Genomic DNA, 27,557 nt, shown 5'->3' on the forward strand with positions numbered 1-27,557 from the left:
TCCAATAAAGTGCTCAAAAAGTAATAGTGTGGAATACTGGATGTTATGATTGTAGGACCATTTTTTTTTTTTTTTTACTGAAATTTGAACGAATACATATTTTTCGAATTGTTGGATAGCATTGTAATGAATTTCCTATATGATTTACCATAGAAATAATGGATTAGAATATGGTTTCAGCTAGATGGGGCCACAGCACATTATCCTATGTCAGTTCATAAGAAATTAAATAACATATTCGTTGTGGACTGGATCAGACAATGTGGACCTCAGTCATGACCTCCACGATCACCAGACTTCACATCTCTAGATTTTTTTCTGTGGGGGTATATGAGACAAGTATGTTTTTCAAAGAGAACCTGTATCTATAGATGAATTTAAACAAAGGTTCACCCGTGTTAATCAACATATTCAACATGCAACACTTTTAAGAGTGGCAGAAGTCTGTCAGGATAGAGTGAGACACTGTCTTCAAGTTAATGGAACATTCTTTGAACATTTGTGATAGTGCACTTAGAACAGTGATCATTACATATAAACCTAGTCATGTTTACCTGAGAGTAATGCAATGTAATAATGTTGTAATGCACTGTATTTCACGGCAGAATGATTACTAAGAGATTTTTTCGAAAGAAAATAATTTGTTATGCCTGCATTTTTATTTCAAAATAATGTTGTTTCCTCATTTGGCAAGTGACTTTTGTGTCACACAGTACATATACAGTAGAACCTCTATTATCCGTGGTAATGAAGGGGGTGTAGTGAACGGTTAATCAAAAAATAGGATAATCCGTACCATATAAGGTTTTCATAAATTGTATGCATAATACAGTTTCCTAAATTCCTCCATGGCCTTATGTTTTTACATGCCAGGTAGTGGATCAGAAGTTCACTAATTTAAGTGACGGGTTTTTAAGAGCCAAGAAAGCTCCTTATGACGACTGTCTGAGGAAAGATTGGAATAGTACAGGTCTCATGTTGTAGATTTATATACTTATTACACTTCATATTTGTTTTTAATTAAATCGTGCACAGTTGTAATTCCTATTTCGTATTCTGATGCTAGATGAACCACAGTTTTTCTTTTCTCAAACCACTCAATTACTTGCATTATTTCTGTAGCACAACTCCTTTTTTTGACACCTGTGGAAGGCATTTTGCATAGAATTTGGGCCCCTCGGAAAGTAGACCATACTGTATAAGAGTAAAAGTTTGTAAAAAACACTCTGTAGACAAAATTCGTACTAATATAATGTACAGTACTTCATGTTTTTTTCTGCAGAAAAAAAGAGCGAGAGAGAGAGAGAGAGAGAGACTGTCGGATAATCCATCAATCGGTTAATAGGGTGTTGGAAAATCGGGGTTCTACTGTATGTTGTTGTTGTTTTCTAATGCCAGGCGTTTGACAATAAAGTCATTTGACCTCTTGCACTCCAATATTTTTCAAAGATATTATCATGACTAGCCACTGAAGCACAGATTTTGAGGTGTTCCGAATCCATTTCTTGGTTTGAGTTGCACAATGGGCAGTTAGGGGACTGATATATTCCAATTCTATGCAGGTGTTTGGCGAAACAATCATGGCCTGTTGCCAATCTAAATGCAGCTACAGACGATTTTCGTGGTAAATCGGGAATTAACTGTGGATTTTGATTCAGAGAGTTCCATTTTTTCCCTTGGGATTGAGTTATCAAATTTTGTTTGTTGAAGTCTAAGTATGTAGATTTAATAAATCTTTTCACAGAGTAATACGTAGATTTAGTAACAGGTCTGTAAGTAGCAGTGCTGCCCTTCTTTGCTAAAGCATCCACATTCTCGTTTCCCAGGATTCCACAATGGGATGGTATCCATTGGAATACAATTCTTTTATTGAGTGATAATAATTGAGAGAGCATTTTAGTTATTTCTGCTGTTTGAGATGAAGGTGTGTGTTTAGAGACGATTGATAGAATAGCTGCTTTGGAGTCTGACAATATAACTGCATTCCTAAATTTATTGATGTGGCATAGAAGATTCCTGAGACATTCATTTATTGCAATGATTTCACCATCAAAACTTGTTGTTCCATATCCAAGAGATCTATAAAGTGAGAAGAGACAGCATGTAACACCTGCACCTGCACCTATTTCCCTGGAGATCAAGGATCCATCGGTGTATAAATGAAGCCAGTTTTGTGGAGGGTACCTAATATTAATTGTCTCTAAAGACAATTGTTTCAGCATTTCAGTGTTTACTTCTGATTTCAGTATTTCTTCTGTTAAATTTAGATTATATTCTATATTTAATAGAGTTAAAGGGTTTGGTTTAATTTGTAAGTTTTCTTTTAAATTCGGGATATTGATTTTCTGTTTTAATTCTTGAACAATGGATATGAAACTTTTTTGAGTTTTCAATCTACAAAGAGAACTGTATGAATGCCAATTGTTACCTGGTAATCTGATAAGTTTTTCATATTGAATCAGTGCTTTTTCTTCTATTGTCATTTTGATGCTGTTAATATTAGTGAGGAATCTCATAGAATCTATTGGCGTTGTTTTGATTCCACCAGTAATGAGTCTGAGAGCTTGGTTTTGAACATATTCTATGTCGTTTATGAAAGGTGAAGTAATTAAAATTTCTCCGCTGTTCTACTATATGTGATTTCAGATCTAGAAAACTATGTTTAGCATAATTACTAATATGTTTTTCAGGGATGTACCTCTGCCATTTGGAGCCAGTGGCTCACAACAACCTACATTCAGTAGTTCATCAGAGACGAAGAGTCGCATTGTTATTGAGAAGAGAGACGACATAGTGACTCCTAACGTGAGTGCCACTGGCAACACAAAGCCTTGCGAAGTAGCAACAACTGTATCTGCAACTCCCGTCACAAACAGTCAACCAGCAATAAGTAGTCAACCGGTTGTACAGAATAAAGTAACTTCAAACACATCTGATGGGTAAGAACTATTGATTTTGTATTGTTTCACTCATGATGAAATTTTCCGAGTTTTAGTAGGGGGTTTGAAATGAAAGCATTATAAGACAGTGAATTATATCACATAGGCTATACCACCAAACTTACCAAAATTGATTTCTCTCTAATTGATATTTGTTTGTGTTCAGCTATTGACATTTCTCTGAATATTCCTTCTTAATGGGGATAAATACTGTAAAGGAAATGTGATGTGAAAAATGTAGATGCCAGTACAGTTTGTAAGACAAAAAATGGAATTTGAAATTTGGGGTAAAATGTTCTGTTTTACTCGTATACATGAGTAGCTTTTTTTACTTTTACTAGTGAGCAGAGGAAGATTGGTCTAACTTGTAAGTCACTATTTAATACAGGTGACCTCCATATAACGTTTAACATTGAAATTTCACGGTCCCAGTAATTATTACACAGGATTAATGTATTTTCGTATCTGATTTAATGTTACTCTCTTTGCTGTGAAACCCTCATTTTACGTTAAAAATTGTTTTTAAATTTTTTTTTTTAAATCTCCACTAATGCAAAAATAAATGAAGAGTACAGGGGACAAACTACCAAAGTCACAATTCTCATACGGTTGATGTCATCATCTAATTCAGTATATTACTGCAGAATTTATTGGTGTTCTTAATGAAAAAGTAGGAAAGAATGGCTGTATCCGTTGATAATTCTCCTTTACCAGTTTTGTTAAGAAAAAACTAAAGTTTGTAAAGTTTTTTTTTTTATTCACTTTATATTCATATATGTTTATTTTAATTTTCTTTCTACAAAATTTATGTAAACATTTAATATTGTAAAATTCATGTAGGAGAGTATACTGAGTCCTTCTGGGCTACCTCCAATGGGAGGCAGTTATTATCTTATCTTATCTACTGAATTAGATAATGACATTGCCCTTATGAGATTTGCGACTTCGATTGTTTTTCCCCTTTACTCTTCAAATGCATTTTGATTCAATGCGTAAAATACAAATTTTTGGAAGGATCATTGACTTGGCAATGCTGCTGCCTCGTCACATGATTCCCCCTCCTTCACTACGTATACAGGGTGTTTAAAAAATACGTGGCATAATTTCAGGTATGTATTTCCCACATGTAGACAATCAAAATAGTTCATTACAACATGTGTCCGGAAATGCTTTATTTCCGAGTTATGGCCTTCACAACATTGAAATTCACCGGAACGTTTTTCTTCCCGCAGGTCGTTGCCGTCAAAGGAGACATTAAGAGGGCACTCTGACAGTTCATTCCAAGGCGAAGGTTACATTCAGTGTTGTGTAGGCTTAGACTGTGCCACATGTATTCAAATCAAGAGCTGGCAGAGATACACTTCATGTACGGTAAGGCGGACGGCAATGCTGCGCAGGCTCGTCGTTTGTACCAGGAGAGGTACCCACAGCGACAATGTCCAGATCGGAAGACATTTGTACATCTCCATTACCGTCTGTTCGAATATGGAAAATTTAACTCTCCTGGTTTGGGAAGGGGACGACCAAGATCAACTCCAGAAGTACAGGAGGAGATTCTGGAGGCTGTGAACATGACTCCTTCTATCAGCACACAAAGGGTAGCATTGCAAGTCAATGTTCCTCATACGACTGTCTGGAGACTGTTGAAAGAGTATCAATTGTATCCTTATCATTTGCAACGTGTACAGGCCCTGTCACCAGCAGATTATCCTGCACGAGTTAGGTTCTATCAGTGGTTCTTGCAGCAGTGTGGTGTAAATCCGAACTTTCCTGCCTTAGTATTATTTACAGATGAAGCACAGTTCACACGAGATGGCATAACAAATTTCCACAATCAGCATGTATGGGCGTATGAAAACCCACGTGCAACTGTTCCATCTCATCACCAGGTGCTGTTCTCCCTCAACATGTTGGCCGGTATCATTGGTGATCGATTAGTTGGACCCCATGTACAGTACTTGTACGGGGCAGGCGTACACAAACTTCCTGGAAAACACCATACCTCATGTTTTAGAAGACACTCCACTGATCAATCGTCAACACATTCACTTCTTGCATGATGGCGCTCCTGCACACTTCAGTCGTACGGCTCGCCGGTACTTGGATCGAAGGTTTCCTGATCGATGGATAGGTAGAGGTGGCCCAATTGCTTGGCCTCCACGCTCACCTGATCTGAACCCTCTCGATTTCTACTTGTGGGGCCATTTAAAATCATTGGTTTATTCGTCTCCGGTGCCTGATTTGGAATCCCTTCGGAATCTAATTGTGGCATGTTCTGAGGACATACGCAATACTCCTGGAGTTTGGGATCGTGTTCGCAGGTCAATGAGACATCGATGTGAGGTCTGTATTCAAGCAGGAGGTGGACATTTTGAACATCTTCTGTAATGACAACGACCTGCGGAAAGAAAAACGTTCCGGTGAATTTCAATGTTGTGAAGGCCATAACTCGGAAATGAAGCATTTCCGGACACATGTTGTAATGAACTATTTTGATTGTCTACATGTGGGAAATACATACCTGAAATTATGCCCCGTATTTTTTAAACACCCTGTATATGAAGCTGCGTTCGTATTTGTCTGCTAATTCCCGCCCTTTGCGGGAACTAATTACTAGCATTATAACACACAGAAGAACAGAACACATTCTGCTAATTCCCGCCCTTTGCGAGAACCAATCACGAACAGAATAACATAGCAGAACAGAACACGAAGTCTGTTAATTCCTGCCCTTTGCGAAAACCAATCACGAACAGAATAACACAGCAGAACAGAACACGAAGTCTGTTAATTCCTGCCCTTTGCGAGAACCAATCACGAACAGAATAACACAGCAGAACAGAACACGAAGTCTGCTAATTCCCGCCCTTTGCAGAACAGAACACGAAATCTGCTAATTCCCGCCCTTTGCGAGAACCAATCATAAACAGAATAACACAGCAGAATGGAACACGAAGTCTGCTTATTCCCGCCCTTTGCGAGAACCAGTCACATTCAATGATGGATGTAGCAGCCATCCTTAACAGTCGCTCCTAGTCTTTGTTGTGCTCACTGAGATGTGTGGTGTCAGTGTTGCTACAGCGAAGAGATGGAATTTTTTTATCGTTACTGTACATATCACTAGAAAACAATGACTGTGAAAAGGAAAACGCATTTTCCTCGCGGAAATAGTTAATTTAATTCGCAAAATGGGAAAAAAAAATCGAAATGATAAGATATCTAAGATTGCGAGAAGAAGTCTTGGTTGACATCCAGCTTCCCCTTATGTTATCCATTTTTAGTGCAGTATTGTTCATAACTTACTTACTGTAACTTTTTTTGCAAAAGTATTCAGACATTTTTAAACAAAAGTACCAAACTCTTGTATAGTGTCAACCCTCACTTAAGGTTAATTATTCCGTGCCCTCAGAAAAACGTTAAATAGAGGTTCTACTGTATGTCTGTATACAATGGGCTCTTCGTAATGCTATCATCGAACACTTACGAGGAATGAATGCCCTACCTTCTCTGGAAATACAAATCTAGTATGATATATAAGGTCGAAAATAGAATGTTTATATATTTTGATCTACAGATCTATTAGATGGGGAAAAGTGAAGAATCACTCCTTGGAATGTCCTTTTGTTAGCTCTGTTTTCATTTGAATGTAACTTATGAAAGAATACTTCCATTATTCCTGTTTGGAGTTCTTTTAATTTTTGGTTTTATTTTTTTGGTTTTTTTGTTAGGTAATCAATTATTACGCATTATTAATATGTCGCTCACATAATCCAATAAATAAGATCTTTTTGTTGGCAATATTAAAAACAACAATATGTAACAATGTTGTGTTAAAGTTTTGAGTATTATTTTGCACACTATTTTTATTATCTTTTACGTCCATAGAAAACTGGAAGTGCAAAAGGTGGATCGCAGTGTACCGACTCCAATTGCAGTCAAACGTCGAGCAGATATTTCTGTCAGTGTTGGAACAAAGTTACCTGTAGTTAAACGAAGCAGATTGTCTGTGACTACCGGACCTGAAAAACCAGTACAACCAACCACCTTACCACAGTCAGCTGGCAGTGTCAGTGTAGCAGGTATGATGACGACTAAAACAAGTGTTTTATTATTTAAAATATATTGTCATCACATCAGTAAAGCCCGGATTTCTAAGCAAAATGCATATTCTTTTCCACACTTTTAAAAGTAAGCAGAAAGGTTATACTTCGTAAGACACATCTAGATAAGCAGTTTTAACTATGTTTGTTAGTGCTTATAAATGTTTATTTCGCACGAAAACGTTTTTGATGACTTATTTTACGATTTCTAATTAAAACAGCATATTTTACCCAAAACTGTAATTTTAAAAGTGCATATTTCACTTCTAGCCGTCATTTATCACTGATTTCCTGTTTTTTATTAGGTAATAAAAAATTAACTTGAGTCGAATACATAAGAAAGCAATGCTAGGGTAAGACCCAGGATGTTGTGAAATAATACTGCGTAGTTTTAATTAGGAGAGAACCTTGGGATTTACCGTCAAGCTTCTGCGACTAGGCAGGTCAATCGGTTATCGCACTTTTCGCGTTATCGGAATGATGTCATGTGGATGGATGGTGAATACCTGAGTTCCAAGCTGCAGTGTGCAAGTTGTGCAACACGCGTTGGTTCAATAAGGTGCAAGAGATTGCTCTCTGTTGTAGTTAAGGAATGCCACCCACAAAAACCTCTCAATCAGCATTCTTACGTAAATGCTTAAATGAGTTTGGAAGTAATATTTTCAGTGAGGATGGCAGTGTCTTATTTTGTTTCGTGTGTGAAAAGAGTGTTTCTGCAAAGAAAAAAAAAATGACATTGTGCAGCATATTAATACAGTACATAAGGAGAGGTTTAAGAATAAATCTAAGTTAAACCAGCAACTGATTAAAAGCAATGTGGGTGAACAATCGAGTTCTAGTGATACATTTTTCGAAGACTTGTGTTTAGCATTCCGTTGTGGAAATTGAATAATGTGCAGCTTCGAGTATTTTTAGAAAAATACACAAACAAAGGGTGCCAGACGAATCTGCATTGCGCAAAAACTACATATGCCACAGTGTTTTCAAAAAGTAATTTTTAATATTCGGAATAAACTGAAGCACAAAAACATATGGATTTCTATTGATGAAACCACAGATGCACCGGGACAGTGTGTATGTAGTGCTGTAGTTGGTGCTATGAAAGCAGGCAACAGATCATTTCTTCTTAATATACAAATACTTGACCAAGTAAAATCATTCCACTGTTGCAAAATGTTTCAACAATCTCGTTACTTTCCTTGTGGCAGAAGAGGTTCGGTTTCCATGTATTCGTTTTTGCTTATTTTGGTGCTTATTTTCATAATTTGGCTGCAAAAGGGTATCTGTCGGATACAGGGGGGAGAGCCATTAATCCTTCCCATTGAAAGTTTTAAGGAACCAACCTGGACAAATACCCAATGTCCCATCCCTACCTTCCCGTGGTGCAGCTGTTAGTAAGCATAATTTTACGAGCTGAACTAAAGGGAGGGGCTACTCATCAATTAGCGCTGGTCAGCTTGATGAGTTAATGACTGAATTTGGTATAATTTTCCTCTATTCAATACCTAATTCCCTCTTTACCCTTTCCTATCCAGTCCTCTGACTGAACTCTTACTTTCTTCGACCACGATGGCATTAGAGCATTCGAGGCCTAGGGGTTCATTTCACTTTTCTTCCTCCTCTTTCTACTTTTCTGTTCCTAATGCTGACCTGCTATGGCACTAAAATCGTCCTCCAGTGGCTTAAGGAGAGAAAGCTGGTGATCAACAAGATCTCCCAGCTAGGTCCAGTGGACCCGTCGACCAACAGCAGGTGTGGTCCTCCAGACATTCTGGGGGTTGTGTGTGAATGAAGTAGCCACCAAAACGTTAAAATATGGTGTTCACTTAAATCGGCTACAACTTGCCATTTTCACTCCAGTGGAATCCTGGGAAACGAGAATGCGGATGCTTTAGCAAAGAAGGGCAGCACTGCTACTTACAGACCTGTTACTAAATCTACGTATTATTCTGTGAAAAGATTTATTAAATCTACATACTTAGACTTCAACAAACAAATTTGATAACACAATCTCAAGGGAAAAAATGGAACTCTCTGCATCATAATCCACAGTTAATTCCCGATTTACCACGAAAATCGTCTGTAGCTGCATTTAGATTGGCAACAGGCCATGATTGTTTGGCCAAACACCTGCATAGAATTGGAATATATCAGTCCCTAACTGCCCATTGTGCAATTCAGACCAAGAAATGGATTTGGAACACCTCAAAATCTGTGCTTCAGTGGCTGGTCATGATAATATCTTTGAAAAATATTGGAGTGCAAGAGGTCAAATGACTTTATTGTCAAACACCTGGCATTACAAAACAACAACAACAACAACATTTTCATAATTTTTCGTGCTTATTTTACTGTTTCCGTCTATTCGTTTTTGCGTATTTTGGTGCTTATTTTCACTATTTTTCGTGCTTATTTGCTTGCTTATTTTACTGTTTGATTGTGAGTAGAAATCCGAACTTTGGTCATTAATTTATGTGTATTATAGATTTATGTTTTGGTTACATGATGTTTAATTAATTTGGGAAAAAAAGATCCATTAATGTTATACGTGCTATTATGTTTAGTAGGTCATTGTCCATGTCCAAACTTTTGCAAATCTGTACTACTTGCAGGTGTGGGAGAAGTTGATCCAAGTCCAGGACTCAAGTTACCACCACTCAGACTTCAGGATGGCAAAGGAGTAGTAGTCCGAATCACTGGTGGCAATTGTTTGCTCAGAAATAGACGGTTAGAAATAGAGAATGGTGCATGTGGAAGCACATATGGTCTACTTACGAAAGTTCGAGTGTTTTCCGAAGGTTGCTCTTCTGGTGACGTGCCACTATGGGAAGCAGTGTTGGGCTCTCCAGTATGTGGGTCTGTGGCGAGTAGTCAACTAGTTGCCATTGCGTGTGAAGATTCCACTCTTCATTTACTCCAGACCGATACTGGTATGGTATTCCTTTATTGTTTTTTATTATAATAACTAAAGAATGTATTGATTTTGTGTGTGTGTGTGTGCGTGTGGGTGTGCGTGTGTTCACCCACTTCACTTGGGTGATTGGGGTTCTGCATGCTGTGGATAGATGGCAGAACTGTGACATTTTCTAGTTGTACACCACTTCGGCGGATCATACTGTACATGATGTGTATCTGTGAAGAGTTATATCGTGTACTAGAGTGAGTGTATGTGTAAGTCTAGTGTCGGGAATGAGTGATGATGATGATGAAGATGAGGAAGGGAGAAAGGAAAACCCAGTGCCAGCATGTAGCCTACTCCTGTCGAATAGCACCAAGGAAGCCGCCAGGCTTAATATCCCCATCCGACGGACGAATCACTATCAACAGTGACATATGCCTTCTTTTCATATGCACTGTGGAGAGATTTGGGATTTAACCCAGGCATATTGATGCACAATCTAGCGATTAGAAGTTGTGCACTGCCATCTCTCCTAGTCCCGAGGTAGAAATTTTATATTAAAACTTCTGACCCCACTGGGAATCGAACCCGGGCTGGCTAGTCTGAAGGCAGACACACTACCACAGAGCTAACTCGGCGGACTGTATTGATTTTTGTATGATAGGATTATGCAGTAAAACTTCTTTTATACATTTCGCATTTATACGCTTTTTTCTGAAGTCCCTGCAAAATTCTTATGCTTTTCATGTTAATTCATTTTGCTTATACAGTAGAACCCCAATTATCCATTACCCTATTAACCGGTCAGCGGATTATTCGACTGTCTGATGTGAATAGTGCATATTACAGTTACTTTCCAGAACACCATTTGCGACCAGCTGTGCGCTGTAAACGTCCAAATCTCCTGAAATCTCATTCTATTGTGGTACATGATGGTGCTCACTCTCACATAGCTGCCCCTGTGGTTAATTTACTTCGCAGATGGAACTGGGAAATTCTGGAGCATTCTCCATACTCCCCAGATATGAGCCCATGTGATTTTGACCTTTTCACGAGAATGAAATTACCCATTAGAGGAGTTTGCTTTAGAACCAGACAAGCAATTATAGCAGCAGTAGAGCAGTCTGTTTGAAGATTAATACGAGGCGCATCCAGAAAGTAAGTTTCCCGATTTTTCCCCCTTGAAAGTAAACGTAATTAGCCATGTCAATTGCGCATGCGTAACAGATCTATGACGTATCAATCATATGCCAGCCGGACAGGTCCCGCCTGGTGCCAGTAGCGTGGCAACAGTGGTCCGAAATGGAAGCCCTTATTCCTTCTACTGCCGCCTGCGAGGTTCGGTCGGTGATAAAGTTCTTTAATGCACAAAGCATTGCGCCAATTGAAATTCATCGGCAGCTCTGTCAGGTCTATGGGCTGAACATCATGAGTAAGCAGATGGTGCGTCGCTGGTGTAGGCAGTTTTCCGAAGGTCGTCAAAGTGTCCATGATGAAGAGTGCAGTGGGTGACCGTCCCTCATCAATGATGATCGCGTTGAGCTGGTGCGGCAGTGCATTATGGAGAACCGTCGCTTCACGATTGCGGAGCTGAGCAGCCATTTTCCGCAGATATCGCGATCCTTGTTGCATGAGATTGTCACTAAGCACCTGCTGTTCAAAAAAGTGTGTGCCAGGTGGGTGCCGAAAAACCTGACACCCGAACACAAAATGCAACGTTGACATTTCTGCAACGGTATCACGATGACGGCGACGAGTTCCTCGACAGGATCGTCACGGGCGATGAGACTTGGATTTCGCACTTCACCCCGGAAACCAATCAGCACTCAATGCATTGGTGGCATAGTGGATCTCCTGTCAGGACGAAATTCAAACAGACGCTGTCGGTACAAAAAGTGATGTGCACGGTGTTCTGGGACAGGAAGGGCATTCTGCTCATTGACTTCCTTCCAAGAGGTGAAACAGTGAACGCTGACCGTTACTATGAAACACTGCGAAACTTGCGACGTGCCATTCAAAACAAGAGGCGTGGAATGCTAACTGCAGGTGTTGTGCTCCTCCATGACAATGCTCGTCCACATGCGGCTCGGCGCACAGCAGCTGTTTTGACGGAATTTGGCTGGGAGTTGTTTGATCGCCACCCTACAGTCCTGATCTTGCTCCCAGCGATTTTCACGTTTTCTTGCACCTCAAGAAATTCCTGTCCTCCGGTGAGTGTTCTGGCAACGACGAAGAGCTGAAGAAGTCTGTCACACGCTGGTTCCATTCACAGGCGGCAGAGTTCTGTGACAGAGGGATACAAAAGTTGATCCCACGATACGACAAGTGTCTCAATTCTGATTGTGGCTATGTTGAAAAATAGCTGAAACATTGCTGTACCTGTTGCCAGTAAATGTTTTCCTGAAAGTGTGTGTTCTTTTTTTAAAAAAAATAGGGAAACTTACTTTCTGGATGCGCCTCGTACAACAAGATGCTGAGGATGGCATCAGTTGTCTCTCTGAGGTGTGGAGGCGGGTTCTTCATGTTGGAGGAGATTACTTCTAAGCACTGCAACAATGTGACTGTCCCAAAAATGTTTTCTTTGTTGTTAATTCAAATGTTGCCACTAATTATTGAATGACCCATGTATTTACAGGAACTCACCTTATCAATTTAACAATTGTAGTGGGTGTCATCCTCATGTTTCCGACATTCATAAATTTTTAATTTCTGGAATGACGTTTCTATGCTCTCCTGCCCAACTAAACCACTTAAGGCTGGTCCACAATAAACCGGGAATGAGAATAGGAAGCGGAGAACATGAACGTGAAGATTTTTGCTTCATAATAAACTGAGAACAGAAATGACTATGCATATCAATATGTATGCCAGTAACTATATGTATAGTCAATATTACACATTCAGAAGTTATTTGTGTATAATTGACTAATGGCGTTCTCTCATGAGTACAAGTCAGCACCAACATGAACATAGGTTAACCAACTTCAAAATTTAAGGCACGGAATATTTAAGAATTCATTTCATGTGGTAGTCTGGTCACATATCCATGTATTACATATTAAAGTGATTCTACTTAATTTCTGGGTTAGTTACAAGCAATGGACGAAGAAGAAATTATGTGACAGCCTCTTGCTACAAAATATACGACGACCTAAAAGGTTTTTGATGGCAACAGATTGAATCTGGTAGGCTGTGATAGGAAATGAGAATGGCAAAGTTAAAACTTGACCAATCTTCATGTTCCTTTCCCAGGCTCCGGCAAACTTCTCATGAGTTGTGAATACTTACACTTAAATACATTTATTTTAACAATATTTCCATTCTCGTTGTTTCCAATCCTGGTTTATTGTGGATCAGCCTTTAATATAATAGTACTAGTGGCTTGTGCAGCAAATGCTGCAAACTAAGTCCATTAGACGTTCAAATAAACACTTTTCAGACTTATTTTCAATGAAGAATACCAGACATTCTGAAAGTTATTTGCTTCCATAATAATGAAAGATACTCTCTCTCGAGCCAATACTGAAAAGAACCACGCATATAAATATCTACATGACACCGCCATTAAATATATGAAAAAAGATCCAACCCCTCTTGATTAATAACTGTATAAAAATATTTGATTTTTAATAATATTATTATCTTACGTAAGTTTTATAGCTTTCAGTAACATATACTATATATACTATATAGCTGCCACTCAGTAAAATATGGAAATCAAAATCTAATTTGTTATTCTCTACATCTACTTATATAACCGCAAAACGTTTCACTTTCATATCATCAATATAGCATTAATATGTATAATTAATGAAAAATAGTCACATCAGGCATTAACTACAATAATATTTCATTTCTAATGGTAATAATGTTATCAAACCACCTCAAGTTTTGTAGTTTTTAATATCCAATACACAGCTGTACCCAGAAAATTACACATCACAGAATCGAACCTGTAAATTATTTTTAGTAAGTTAAGTTTTTAATAACCAATTTAATTTGAGCTCTAAATATGTCAGCATTCTTGGAGATCATGGCCTTCGTGTAATATTGTTTACTGTAGTGTGTGTTTTGTTTTATTCTGAAATGCAATTAGCTAGTTCTCAAAACTGACGACAGATGGATTTTGGAAAATAGGAAAATTACTGTATGTTGAAAAATTGACATTTCACTGAAAACTACTATTTTTCTGAAAAACTTTGAGTTCCAAGCTTCAAAATGAGGGGTCATTTATTAAAATCCATTCAGCCGTTTTCCCATAATTTCCATTACCAGTTCAAATTATATATATATATATATATATGTGTAGATTATACCACACTGAAGGCTTTTTTACATTTGATTTCACACAACTTGGGGTAAATAATTTTTATTTAGTTGTGAGATTGTTATATGTGTCTTGCACAGGTCAGAGACCTCTTCCTCCACTTGTCCTGTCATCACCTGCATCAAGACTGGCTCTCAATGCTTCACAGCAGCTGATGGCTGTTACATGTCGTGGTAACGTTTCTGTTTGGGATATCCCGAAAGGAAAAGCATTGGTTCGGAATGAAAGTATACTGCCAGTCATGCAAGCGGAACCAGGTAGGATACTGCATGGAATTTAAAAGTGGAAATTGATTTTTTTAAATATCAGTCTCCTAAATGTTGTTGTTTTCTAATGCCAGGCGTTTGACAATAATAGTACATTATGCAACGAGCCTATAATGATAGTAATTAAGAAGAAAGTATGGATGTTTATGAAACGAGCGCAAGCGAGTTTCATAATTTTCATACAAGCTTCTTAATTACCATTATAGGCGAGTTTCATACGACTTTTTATGCTCGACCATATTTCTAACTTGATATTACAGTATTCAGATGTATACATTTTATTTGTATCTGACAAGATCGGAAGTGACCTTGTTCTAGGTCGTGAATTGTGAGATGTGCGCAGACGCGAAAGTATTGATTTTTTCCGAGGAACAATAATGTCATTGACCTTGTGTAATCCGTTAAACTTGGTATAACTTTGATTATTGAATTCGACATTGTAAAACGAGATGACAAATTGAATTTATTTGAATATTATTTACATTTAACGCTAATTATTATAGTAACAGAACATAACCTTCTGCGACAGTATTGGATTTACAGCCTCTGTGACTTTTCGCTAATTCTCTTTCGATTGCATATCCGAGAATAATCGATACTTGCGGTTTTATAACGATACAAAGCTGACTCGTTATTGGCTGAACATCTGTAAGCTGAGTTGTCATTGGCTGAAAACACCTGAATTTTAATGAGGAGGTGTACTTTAATGACATGCATTAAAGGACTGCTACCAGGTGTATAATTACTACATTTCGGCATGGTCGAGCATAAAGTCATTTGACCTCTTGCACTCCATTATTTTTCAAAAATATTATCATGGCCAGCCACTGAAGCACAGATTTTGAGGTGTTCCGAATCCATTTCTTGGTTTGAGTTGCACAATGGGCAGTTAGGGGACTGATATATTCCAATTCTATGCAGGTGTTTGGCCAAACAATCATGGCCTGTTGCCAATCTAAATGCAGCTACAGACGATTTTCGTGGTAAATCGGGAATTAACTGTGGATTATGATGCAGAGAGTTCCATTTCTTCCCTTGGGATTGTGTTATCAAATTTTGTTTGTTGAAGTCGAAGTATGTAGATTTAATAAATCTCTTCACAGAGTAATATGTAGATTTAGTAACAGGTCTGTAAGTAGCAGTGCTGCCCTTCTTTGCTAAAGCATCCGCATTCTCGTTTCCCAGGATTCCACAATGGGATGGTATCCATTGGAATACAATTCTTTTATTGAGTGATATTAATTGAGAGAGCATTTTAGTTATTTCTGCTGTTTGAGATGAAGGTGTGTGTTTATAGACTATTGATAGAATAGCAGCTTTGGAGTCTGACAATATAACAGTATTCTTAAATTTATTGATGTGGCATAGAAGATTCCTGAGACTTTCACTTATTGCAATGATTTCACCATCAAAACTTGTTGTTCCATACCCAAGAGATCTATAAAGTGAGAAGAGACAGCACGTAACACCTGCACCGGCACCTTGTTCCCTGGAGATCAAGGATCCGTCTGTGTATAAATGAAGCCAGTTTTGTGGAGGATACCTAATATTAATTGTCTCTAAAGACAATTGTTTCATTATTTCAGTGTTCACTTCTGATTTCAGTATTTCTTCTGTTAAATTTAGATTATATTCTATATTTAATAGAGTTAAAGGGTTTGGTTTAATTTGTAAGTTTTCTTTTAAATTCGGGATATTGATTTTCTGTTTTAATTCTTGAACCATAGATATGAAACTTTTTTGAGTTTTCAATCCACAGAGAGGACTGTATGAATGCCAATTGATCTCCTAAATGTAGATGATAGTAAGTCTTCCTTAAGTACATTATGTCCTTGAAGGGTTCAGGATTATTGGGAGATTAATGCAAAGGGTAGCATAAATGATCCCGAAGGATTGAAGTGCTAGGTTCATTGATCGAACCTCCTGTAAATACAATAGATAATAATTGTACCGATATGTATTATTCATTACACAAATTTAGATTTCACTAATTACAATTACAATAAAACTTTTTTTATACGGCTCTCTGGGAGTGTAATCACTTTTTCCTTAGATGCGATTTTTTCTTGAAAAGAAATTTTCGCTCAATATAAGCAAGGAAGGGATGAGATTAAAAATTAAAATATCCTTAGACCATTCAACTACATTTTATTTACATATTGTTAATATCTGTTAATAAATTTACTATTAGCAAACCCACATCAACAAGCTCTCTCAGACACACAATACAATATTTTTACACCAGCCTCATGGTCTAGTGGTCAGAGCTTCTGGCTATAGTTCATGAGGTCCCGGGTTCGATTCCCGGTTAGAGCACAGGAATTTTTCCTTAAAGGGGATTATTCCTGTGTTCGTCCATGGTCTGGAATTTAGGTTAAGTTTAGATTTAAGACCTCTCCTGGCACCACATTATCATAATCATCCTATCACATCATTGGGGTAATGTAACTCTGCCTTCCAGGCGCCCCAACCTCAGAAGTGGGTTACAACTAAGCCACAGCCAGGAGAGAAGACCAGAAATGTCGAAAGACAACCTGGTGGCATTGGATAAAAAAATATATATATATATTTTTACAAAATCTTAGTACCTTTACAATATTTTTAAGTACTGTAACTCAATCTACAGTTTTCATTTATAATATACTCGTACATTATATTAGCGTGTGTGAAAATTGCCACATTAAAAAAACGACATTCATACCATCCATTTATTATCTCAATTTTATTCGTTTCAGGTTCCATAGTGACGATACTTAGTTGCTCTCTAACAGAAGAAGGCCATCCTATTGTATCTTTATCCACGGGGAAAGCATATATGTTTTCCTCAGAACTAGGCTGCTGGTAAACTATTCTTTATATTATAGTGATTAGCAAAATACAGATTCATTTCATCAGTAATGAAAAATTAGGTCTTTTGTAAATACACATGTAGTGCTTATTAAGGAGTCATTATTTCTATAACAATTTCTTTAAATACTTTGTTTTTTACTGCAACCTAAATAATATAATTAGGATATCTTATTAGTTATATATTTTATGGCATACAGATTTTTATCTCTTACCATATCATATGTTATTGTAGAAAAAAATTTTTGCTCTAGCATTAGGGATCGAACCCAGATCTATGTGTTGAATGCTCTTACCAACTGAGCTATCCCAGGGACCATCCACAGTACCATCTTGAAAGACAGGCTACAGCGTGACATCTCATTCTTAGTCATAACAAGGCCGACATTGAACAAATTTATATACAAATGCACGTTTAACAGAAGTTTAATATAGCAACTCCTTTGTTTTTTAGAACTTTGAACATGTACTTATATTAGGCAATTGTCATGATGACCATGACTAGACCGAGATAATCACGTGACTCTGATTTGCGCCGTAGTCTGTCTTTCTCGTTAGCTGTGACAGGAACACATTTATATCCCAGCCATAAAAAAATGTATAAGTAGAAATAAAAATCACATTTGAGGTATATTTTTTGTTAGGTTGATTCTGGCAAACAGCAGTGATCCTGTACAACGTTCTTCAGCTCACCGTGCCTTTGTCTCTACACTTCCTACCCAGAATTCTGGAGGACTGCCATTAGCATGCCTGCAGTCTCATGTCACCAGGTAACATGAATGCATAATATATTAGCAATATATAGACTATTTTTCTTCACAATCATTGCAAGAAAGTAATCTGATGTAGCAGTCTCATGATCTTGATCAGCTGTCGACAGATTTGTACTCACGACATCACTGAACGCAACCCACATTACATACGATGTAATAATATTATTATTTTTTATTATGACTATTACACTCTTACTACATCATACTACTTTTGACCAATAAAACGGTACGAAAGGACGTATTTCAACCAATCATGGCTGCTTATCGCACAATTTTATCACGTTCATAGCATTTGTTTCTTTGTTTGCCAACATTTGAAACTGCGCTGGTCTGGATGTCAAAAAAAATATATATATATAAAATTACAAACCACTCCAGTCGATGCACAGCAGTTTCAAATATGACTCGCATTGGCAATAAAAATCACTGATCATACCAATGCATCTTCTGAAATCCGATTTACAAATAAATGAAGAGCACCATTCGGAAATCCTGAATAAGTTGAATACACCATGTAGGCCTAAATCAACGAGTTCCACTTCTATTACGCACACGTCCAATATAACATCAATTGAACCACCAACCACATTCAAATTTGAAAATTGTACATTCAATAATTATTCCTTTTAAAATTATTCATATTTATTTTTATGTCATCGTCGTTAATTAAAATTTTTCTAACACTTGTGTATATTAGTTAGGTTATGTTATAGCTTCTGCAATATGATATTATGGATAGTCACGTATCAGAGATTGTTTAATATTAAGATTTATTGAAAATCATCTGTCAAGTGACATTGATTACTGGGATTCGGATAATTGAAATGAAATGCAACTGTTTTAATAATAAAAATGAAACTGAATCAACAAAGCCTTCTTGACTAGTAACATTGCCATCGTGTATAGATGGAGAACTTCTCGACGAGAAGGCATTGCTCACTACTGCCATCTAGCATGCATCTAGCGTAATATTTGTAATGTTGAGATGGTACAATAATACATTTGAAGACAGTTGTATTTTCGTAAGTCAATTAATATTTTATTGTATTGGAGTACTTCGTTACTTTTAATCTTTATATACTTTCTTGTAATCGTGTAACAGTCAATTAAATCCCACTCGAGTTTTGATTTTCTCTAGATAAATCAAAACGTCTAGATGAGATTACTGTTGATAAATGATTTGCCAAAAAATATTTATAGTAACTCGATTGTATTTGCTGATGATACTACTTTGTATCATACTAATGATGACATAATTGATATAAAGTTTGTTATGGACAATTCCTTTAATGAAGCAGCTGCCTGGTTTGAGGCTAATGGATTTTGTTTAAATCAGACTAAGACACAACATGTGTTGTTTACATTAAGTGATTCCATAATTTACAACTCTCAGCCATCTGCTAAACTTTTAGGAATTGTACTGGATTCCAAATTATCCTGGGCCCCACATATTGATTATGTTTGTACTAAACTCTCAAGGGTTATTTATTTATTAAGTAAATTGAAATCACTGGTGCCTAAAACATATCTAAGAAGTGCTTATTTTGCCTTCAATAGTATAATAACCTATGGTATTTCTGTATGGGGAAATAGTTCTAGTGTATCTAATGTTCTCCTTCTGCAAAAAAAAAAAAAGCCTTACATATTTTAACTGGTTCTGCTTATGATGCTCACCGTAAGCCACTATTCATAAACGAGGCTATTCTGACTGTTATTAATCTTTACATCTTCACTTCTTTGCTGAAGGTAAAGAAAAATTTAGCAAATTATTATCATAGATCTGATCATCATAATTATAATACAAGATACAATTTTCACTTGACTGAATCTAATGTTAGACTGGAAACAACTAAAAAACTATTTATGTCCATGGCAGTATCTGTGTTTAATAGATTACATATGTCTGCACACACTGTTAACTGTAACACATTTAAGAATGTTTTAAAACGCTGGATGATTAATCATCCCTTTTATAGTATTACGGTCTTACTAATAAAAACTCTATATACAGACGTTTAACTGTCTTATATTTATACAATGAGTAGCTCGTTTATAAGTCGTGTGTAAATTCCTTACTAATAATCACTACATACGTCGTGTATAACAGTATAACTGTTACACAGCTGCGTCACAGTTTCGTCATTACTTCGTTACGAAAGGTAATAGAATATCTGAGGTTCTCTACTGGATCCGGTAGAGCGCTCTAATGTGGCATTTTAAATATCGATAGTACAACTGGCTCTAATCGATTACCACACTACATTTTGGTCAAAGAGTACAAGCTGCAGCAATATAATTCTAATAATTCTATGATCTTTGGTTTGTTCTTCTGTAGTTACAAGGTAAACATCATCATAAAATGACAGTCGATACGAACAGCTGTTAAAGGGGTGGCCATTTTTTCCCTATATACAATGCTTAAACAAGGGATTTCGTGTATATAACTACTGCAAAGCAATTCCCATTGTATAGTTACAGCCTGTTTATACGTCCATAGCTTATTCACGGTTTATTAGTAACGTTTTCTGTCTCAACTCTGCATAAGTCTCGTATAAAAACTATACACTGTTTATTAGTAAGACTGTTAATGAATACTTTGAGTCTTCTGTTAATAACTTATGTTTCTAATATAATTTTATTCACTCTGTTTTGTTTTATTATGACTATGTCCATAGTATTTGTATAATACTCATGACTTTAATAAAATCTAATCTAATCTATCAATTGATGTGTATAGAGCACTCTGTTCGGATCCCAGTGGCAGACTCTTAACACAAGCATCTGACATAGACTACACAATATTGATTTATAGCTGTACAGATTATGTATTATTTCACCTTTATTTTTACTGTGCTGCAACAACCTAGGAAAGTTCGTCACAAATTGACATTCATAATGCAACTCGTAAATTTTCGTCTGCTAGTCACGATCTTTGTTTAGATATTACAAGTTTTCGTTCAGAAAACAAGTGTTCCGAAATATATTGAATATAGAGCCAAACATAGCAGCTATGTAGGGTAGCAGCAGGCGACCTAAGATAGGACTACACATATTTTCTATAGAGAGCATTTTAAATAAATCTAAGCCAGTCTGGTGTGTTATATAATGGCAAAGTTTTATGTCCTCACTTATTTCCAGCTCTCTTAATAACACGTTACTCCACCTAGTAGACATCAAGCAAATATTCTTTATATAGAGAGATCCTTTGTAACACCGCAAGTGAACATTACTAATTCTACTATATAAATATCTGTGTTTCCACCTAAAGCGACAGATTAGATCACAGTTTATGCATCTTTGATTTCATTTCTCGTTCAGCTAGTGTTTCAATATCCGTTATCCTCCTTTGTATTGTTCGTGTGGATAGTTTCGTACTGTTAAAAACTACAGATTATTCGGGAAAAATAATGTTAGCAACTTTATCCAGAATGTTTTAATGAACTGTCCTTCATTATAGCACTTCAATGATTTTGCGATTTCCAAAGCAATAACATAACTAGCATGGAGTTCCCTTTGACTCAGCTTGTTTCATCATATTTTTAGTACTGGAACTGTTATTTAAATTTAGTTATTTTTTTAATGTTTTAATTGCTTCGCCCCATCCAGTCCTAGGAAAAGAAAATTATGTTTATACTTATTTTCTACTGTATACATTTTCGTTTACAATTACATTGGATATGTGCATGTTTCCTATGATTTCGTGATAATCTTATGACGTGTCGTAATATTGCTAGACATTTGATTTATAAGTGCCTATTAGAATTTTAGAACACAATAGGCGTCTACATTGTCACCAAGTGGACAACAAATACTGTTCCTCCTATTCTTCCTTAAACACGCGTTTCCGAACAGACATTGAAGGTTTTGAGAAAGAAATGATCTAAATGTAATCAGGTAACCTGCCACTGATAGATGCCTGTATACTGGAGTTGTAGGGGAGTTGGACGGAAGAGAGGGTGTGAAGCAAAGACAGTTTACTGCGCTGCCCTTGTGATGTTACTATTGCTAGTGATCACGATGACATTTTTACCAATCCCTGCTCTTAATCATTGTATTTTTTATTTGTTTATTTTCAGTAGTGGAAGTTTGCTGGGGCAGGGCTCACCAGTCAATGCCTTATGCACAGCAACTTTCCTGGAGCAGCAAATTGCTGCATGTCGTGCCCTTAACTCAAAGCAAGAGTTCCACAGTTGGCTGTTGGCTCTTGCTCGCTTCCTTTCACAAGAAGGTGAGTTCATGCTTTTGTTTATATAGATTATTATTATTGTCTACAGTAATGGTTTTAATGACTCTAAAATAGTTCATGTTTTCATTTACTCGTTTCTTTTTTATTTATTTTTATTTTAGTTGGTTATTTTACGACACTTTATCAACATCTTAGGTTATTTAGCGTCTGAATGAGATGAAGGTGATAATGCCGGTGAAATGAGTCCTGGGTCCAACACCGAAAGTTACCCAGCATTTGCTCATATTGGGTTGAGGGAAAACCCCGGAAAAAACCTCAACCAGGTAACTTGTCCCGATCTGGAATCGAACCCGGGCCACATGGTTTCGCGGCTAGACGCGCTAACCATTACTCCACAGGTGTGGACACTCGTTTCTTGTACATTAGAACTTCATTATTGTCATTAATTAGTTCCTGAAAAGTACTGTGGATACCAAAATAAAGCTTATGAAATTATTTCAACTGATGTCATAGTTATAAATCATTCTGGAAATTAAAACAAGTGCTTTTAAACGTATTTTCGTCAGCGCGTCTGGCCGCGAAAGCAAGTGGCCCGGGTTCGAATCCCGGTCGGGGCAAGTTACCTGGTTGAGGTTTTTTCCGGGGTTTTCCCTCAACCCAATACGAGCAAATGCTGGGTAACTTTCGGTGCTGGACTCCGGACTCATTTCACCGGCATTATCACCTTCATTTCATTCAGACGCTAAGTAACCTAGATGTTAATACAGCGTCGTAAAATAACCCAATAAAAAATAAAAAATAAACGTATTTTCATGTAGGTTTTGTCTTGAAACATTTAAGTATATGATGTTTCATACTTTGTTATAAGCACCGCCTGCTTGAACGCATCCATGCATCCGATGGCTGATTATATTGCCTGCCCATTCAATGGTCAAACATATAACATGACCTATATATTATGCCTATATCCACAAGCTACTTCCCTGACTGTTAGGATCTGCCATCTAGCGACAATTTTTTCTATTTAATGAGTAGCTTACTTACAAAAGCTGCTCTGTCAGTCAATCGTCTTAATGTATCCAGCTGTTTGCTGACAATATAAGGTCCATTATAGTCCACTGTAGTCTTTTCAGTTTTTGTTTTTCATGAGAAATTAGGGATATTTTGATCGGTGTTCATTATAGATGCCTGTTGCTAATAGCCAGAGTTGGGGTGTAGTCATTATATACTGTAGAGCTGTGTGTTCCGCAACTGATACTGATGATTTTAATTTACTTCTTTTGTGGTTTATGGATGGGCAGTATGACAGAATGAAAAATAGTTTTCAAGTTAAAATTGCAAATTAACTACCAGTAGGAAATTTTATGGAGCTTGTAAGGTTAAGTTGTTTTTGTTCTTAAAAAAGTGACGAAGACCATAGTATATTTGGTGCTGCCACCTATCATTTCATTTTTCCATTTGCGTTCTTGCTTCCCAGTATCGTAATGATAGATCTATAGCTGTTATATTTTTACAGTTTTTGAGTTGTCATATCTATTATAGTATTATGTTTTTTATTAAGTAAACAATTAGGAGTAGGACAAATAGGCCTATTTATTTTATATAGGTGGACAGCCAAACAATTATGCTCTGTATGTAATCGAAAAAAGTGCGACATCTTCATTCGTGGACATTCTGGAATTAAATCATTTCAAGAGAAAAATTGTTCTGGGGCCGGGCATCGAACCCGGGATCTTTGGCTAAGCACGCCAATGCTCTACCGACTGAGCTACCCAGGAACTGTAACCGACTTTGGCTCAATTTTTCCCTTTATATCTACATACCTCAAGTGGGCAGACAAGACACCAGAACCCAACACTGAGTGCACACAAACTCTGACTTGAATTGTGGTTTTCTCTTAATGAACAGTAACATCTATTATGCCAGTTAAAGGAAAAATTGAGCTGGTGTCAGTTACAGCTCAGTCAGTAGAGCGTTGACACTCTCAGCCAAAGGTCCCGGGTTCGATATCCCTCCCCCCGGAGCAATTTTTCCTTTGAAATTATGCAAGTCAGCTTCACAGGGAACTATACCTGAAAGCCAGACTTGCATTCTGGAATTAAATTTTTGTTGTTTAATAAAATATTCCCTTGCTTATTTACACCCTCATGTATTAATTTTTCATGTATTTCTTGTTGGATGGTTTTCTTAATTATTAGTTTTGAGGAATGAAATGATAAACATGAATTTGTAATTGAATCATTGTGCCCTTTTTTGCTAAGGAATCTGCTATTTCTGTGTGCTATAGGTTTGGAGACAAGGTTACGACTAATCTGTGATGATCTTTTGGGTCCTACTCATAGTCGTGCGAAGCACAGCAAATCATGGGAAACATCTGTGATGGTATGTTTCAGCATCAAACACGAAATCTGTTTAAGTTCATGTAAGCAGAAGAAAATTTTATTATTTTCTCTGTTGATGTTTCAGTGGGCGGTTTTATAGTTTACTGGTAAACTTGTCAGCTCAGTGAAGTGTAGTAATAATGAATAATTCCTATGTTAACAGTTTTGGTTAAACGAGCGTTGAGTGACTTCTTTTCCTATTGCGGATATGCATCTTCAGCCGTCGTACTGTCGTACCAACATAACTTACGAAACATTACTAACGTTTCACACTAATTTACAATGTTCCAGCGGGATAGAAATTCGGGCATTTTCATACCTCAGGGAAGTGTGTAGGGGTAAGAAAATGGAGTGTTATGACAGGTTTGGTTAGTTTAGACTTTTATTATGTCTTACGTACTTATCTGTGACAGGTTAGGTTAAGGTAGTTTAAGGTTTTGTTATGCCTTGTATAGGAAAATCTGTGACAGGTTAGGTTAGGTTAGTTTAGGATTTTAGTGACAGGTTAGATTAGTTTAAGATTTTAGTGACAGGTTAGGTTAGGTTAGGTTAGTCTTTTATTATGTCTTACTTACTTATCTGTGACAGATTAGGTTAAGGTAGTTTAGGGTTTTGTTATGCCTTGTATAGGCAAATCTGTGACAGGTTAGGTTAGGTTAGTTTAGGATTTTAGTAACAGGTTAGATTAGTTTAAGATTTTAGTGACAGGTTAGATTAGGTTAGTTTAGACTTTTATTATGTCTTACGTACTTATTTGTGACAGGTTAGGTTAAGGTAGTTTAGGGTTTTGTTATGCCTTGTATAGGCAAATCTGTGACAGGTTGGGTTAGTTTAGGATTTTAATGACAGGTTAGGTTAGGTTACTTTAAGATTTTAGTGACAGGTTAGGTTAGTTTAGGCTTTTATTATGCTTTGCATATACGAACTGTGGCAGATTAGATTAGGATAGTTTAGGCTTTTGTTATGCCTTGTATAGGCGAATCTGTGACAAGTTAGGTTAGGTTATTACTATTTAATACGAGAAAAATTCGTACCGGCACCGGAAATCGAACCCAGGACCTCTCAGCTCTGCGCGCTGAGCACTCTTTCCAATTGAGCTATGCCGGGACACGATCCACGGCGCCGACCGAACTTCTCTTGTAATGCTTTTACGGCCTTACTACCTGCATTTGAGACGATACAAGTCATATATGCAGAAGCACATATTTAAATGACTTTGTGGCCATATTCAACATCAGTTTGTGACAACTGGTAACAGTTAATACATCACATATTCATTTTATATGAGGTCTCGCCCACCTCATTGAATATTACATGGCTACTATGAAATAGCCAATATGGATTATTACTATTTAATACGAGGTTAGGTTAGTTTAGGATTTTAGTGACAGGTTAGGTTAGTTTAGGGTTTTATTATCAAGATGAAGATGAAAGCGAATGAGTGTGGCACTCTTGAACAGGTAGTGATTTTTTGTTTTCTATGTTGGCAGTTCAAGTCAGTCGGTGTCTATTCCAAATTCGGCGGAAGTCACTCAACGCTTGTTTCACCACAGTTTTTATATACTACTTTGACATATCACATTTTACATTTGATAGTCTGTTCTGCAGGAAATTTGTCACTTGTGAAAATCCCAGTTTCGTTGTTTTGATTTAATTTCACAGGGATTCTCGAAACATGCACTTCTGCGAGAGATACTGCCTTTAATAGGATCCAATCTACGTCTTCAGAGAATTTACACAGAATATAGTGATCAACTCGCCATGCTGTCAGAGGGAAAATAAATAGTAATGTGAACGTGTCGTGAGGTGATGTGTTGTGTAATGTTATGATTTGATAGTAGAACGTGCTACTCAGTGATTTATTTGCTCCCCCCTTCCCGATTATATAATAAAACTTTTAATAAACAATTAATAAAAATACTGGCAGCAGTAATAAGGGCTTAGCAAAAGCGAACACATGAAATGTGCAGCTGCATTGGTAATATAATAAAAGTGAATGTTGTCAGGATATGCCCTGTCAACATTGTTGTCTTTGTGTGGTGTGTTCAGCATAGTGACAATCGTGGTATGATTGAATGTGTTGCAGAGCTATAATGAGAAATGTGTTTTATCTGGTCATTTGCAAGACATATGTTTATGAGATATAGTGATGGATCTTGCTTATACGAAAGTACTTGATGGCAGCAAGCATCTAGTATTGGTACCTGCTGTTCTTCCTCTGTTACTATTACAACCAGTAATTTGAAAGAAGGTTAGTAGAAACATAGTTTGTAATTACTTTCTTATTACATTCTGTGTAGTGCTTGTTCTCGAGCTATACTGTTTGCTAATCTTTTTTTTTTATTATATTTGAAACTTAATTTTACTATTTAATTGAGTGATCTGAATTTTTCATGAAATTTTTACATCACTGCCAGAGCCAAATGAAATTGTTTGGAGTGAACATTTTAAGAACATTCCAAATATTGTGTAATAAAATTATTTTGTTATAGGTAAACACATATCAAGCAGACAAAAACAGAGGTGAAGATTACTTGTATTCCGTAGAAGTATTGCTCTTAAAAATGTAGACTAAAAAAAAAGACAAAAGGAATATATCAGCTCAAAGTCGAATTATTATGATCTGTAATTTGGTACACACCTAAATGACACATCAGTTATTATCAGTTAAATTACACTCCATTTCTGACCATCATCCATTTCCCATCTAAAACTGAGTTTTACTAAGGACAAAATAAATTTATTTAGTCAGAGGTTTCAGTGGAAGTCCAGAATATTCTGGAAACTAAATTATATAAATGTTATCTATTCTTTAATTTTATTTTAACTCTAGGTACAA

General features: G+C 36.7%; 1 protein-coding gene across 3 annotated transcripts in view; it reads left to right on the plus strand.

Annotated features, from left to right (window-relative positions):
- Hira (histone cell cycle regulator-like protein) overlaps window positions 1-27,331 on the plus strand; it is a 48,583-nt gene extending 21,252 nt beyond the window's left edge. For 2 of the 3 annotated variants that reach the window (XM_069827927.1, XM_069827929.1), the window contains 9 exons: window positions 2,691-2,939; window positions 6,825-7,018; window positions 9,652-9,969; window positions 14,346-14,522; window positions 17,267-17,372; window positions 18,023-18,148; window positions 22,228-22,379; window positions 24,625-24,719; window positions 26,381-27,331. In XM_069827927.1, coding sequence (XP_069684028.1) covers window positions 2,691-2,939; window positions 6,825-7,018; window positions 9,652-9,969; window positions 14,346-14,522; window positions 17,267-17,372; window positions 18,023-18,148; window positions 22,228-22,379; window positions 24,625-24,719; window positions 26,381-26,500 — 1,537 coding nt within the window. In that variant the 3' untranslated portion in view covers window positions 26,501-27,331. The remainder of the gene's footprint in view (window positions 1-2,690; window positions 2,940-6,824; window positions 7,019-9,651; window positions 9,970-14,345; window positions 14,523-17,266; window positions 17,373-18,022; window positions 18,149-22,227; window positions 22,380-24,624; window positions 24,720-26,380) is intronic. The other variant, XR_011332482.1, reaches the window with a different exon arrangement.
- Window positions 27,332-27,557: the final 226 nt, after the last annotated feature.

The sequence above is a fragment of the Periplaneta americana genome, chromosome 6 (genome assembly GCF_040183065.1).
Source record: "Periplaneta americana isolate PAMFEO1 chromosome 6, P.americana_PAMFEO1_priV1, whole genome shotgun sequence".
In the NCBI taxonomy this organism is placed as follows: Eukaryota; Metazoa; Arthropoda; class Insecta; order Blattodea; family Blattidae; genus Periplaneta; species Periplaneta americana.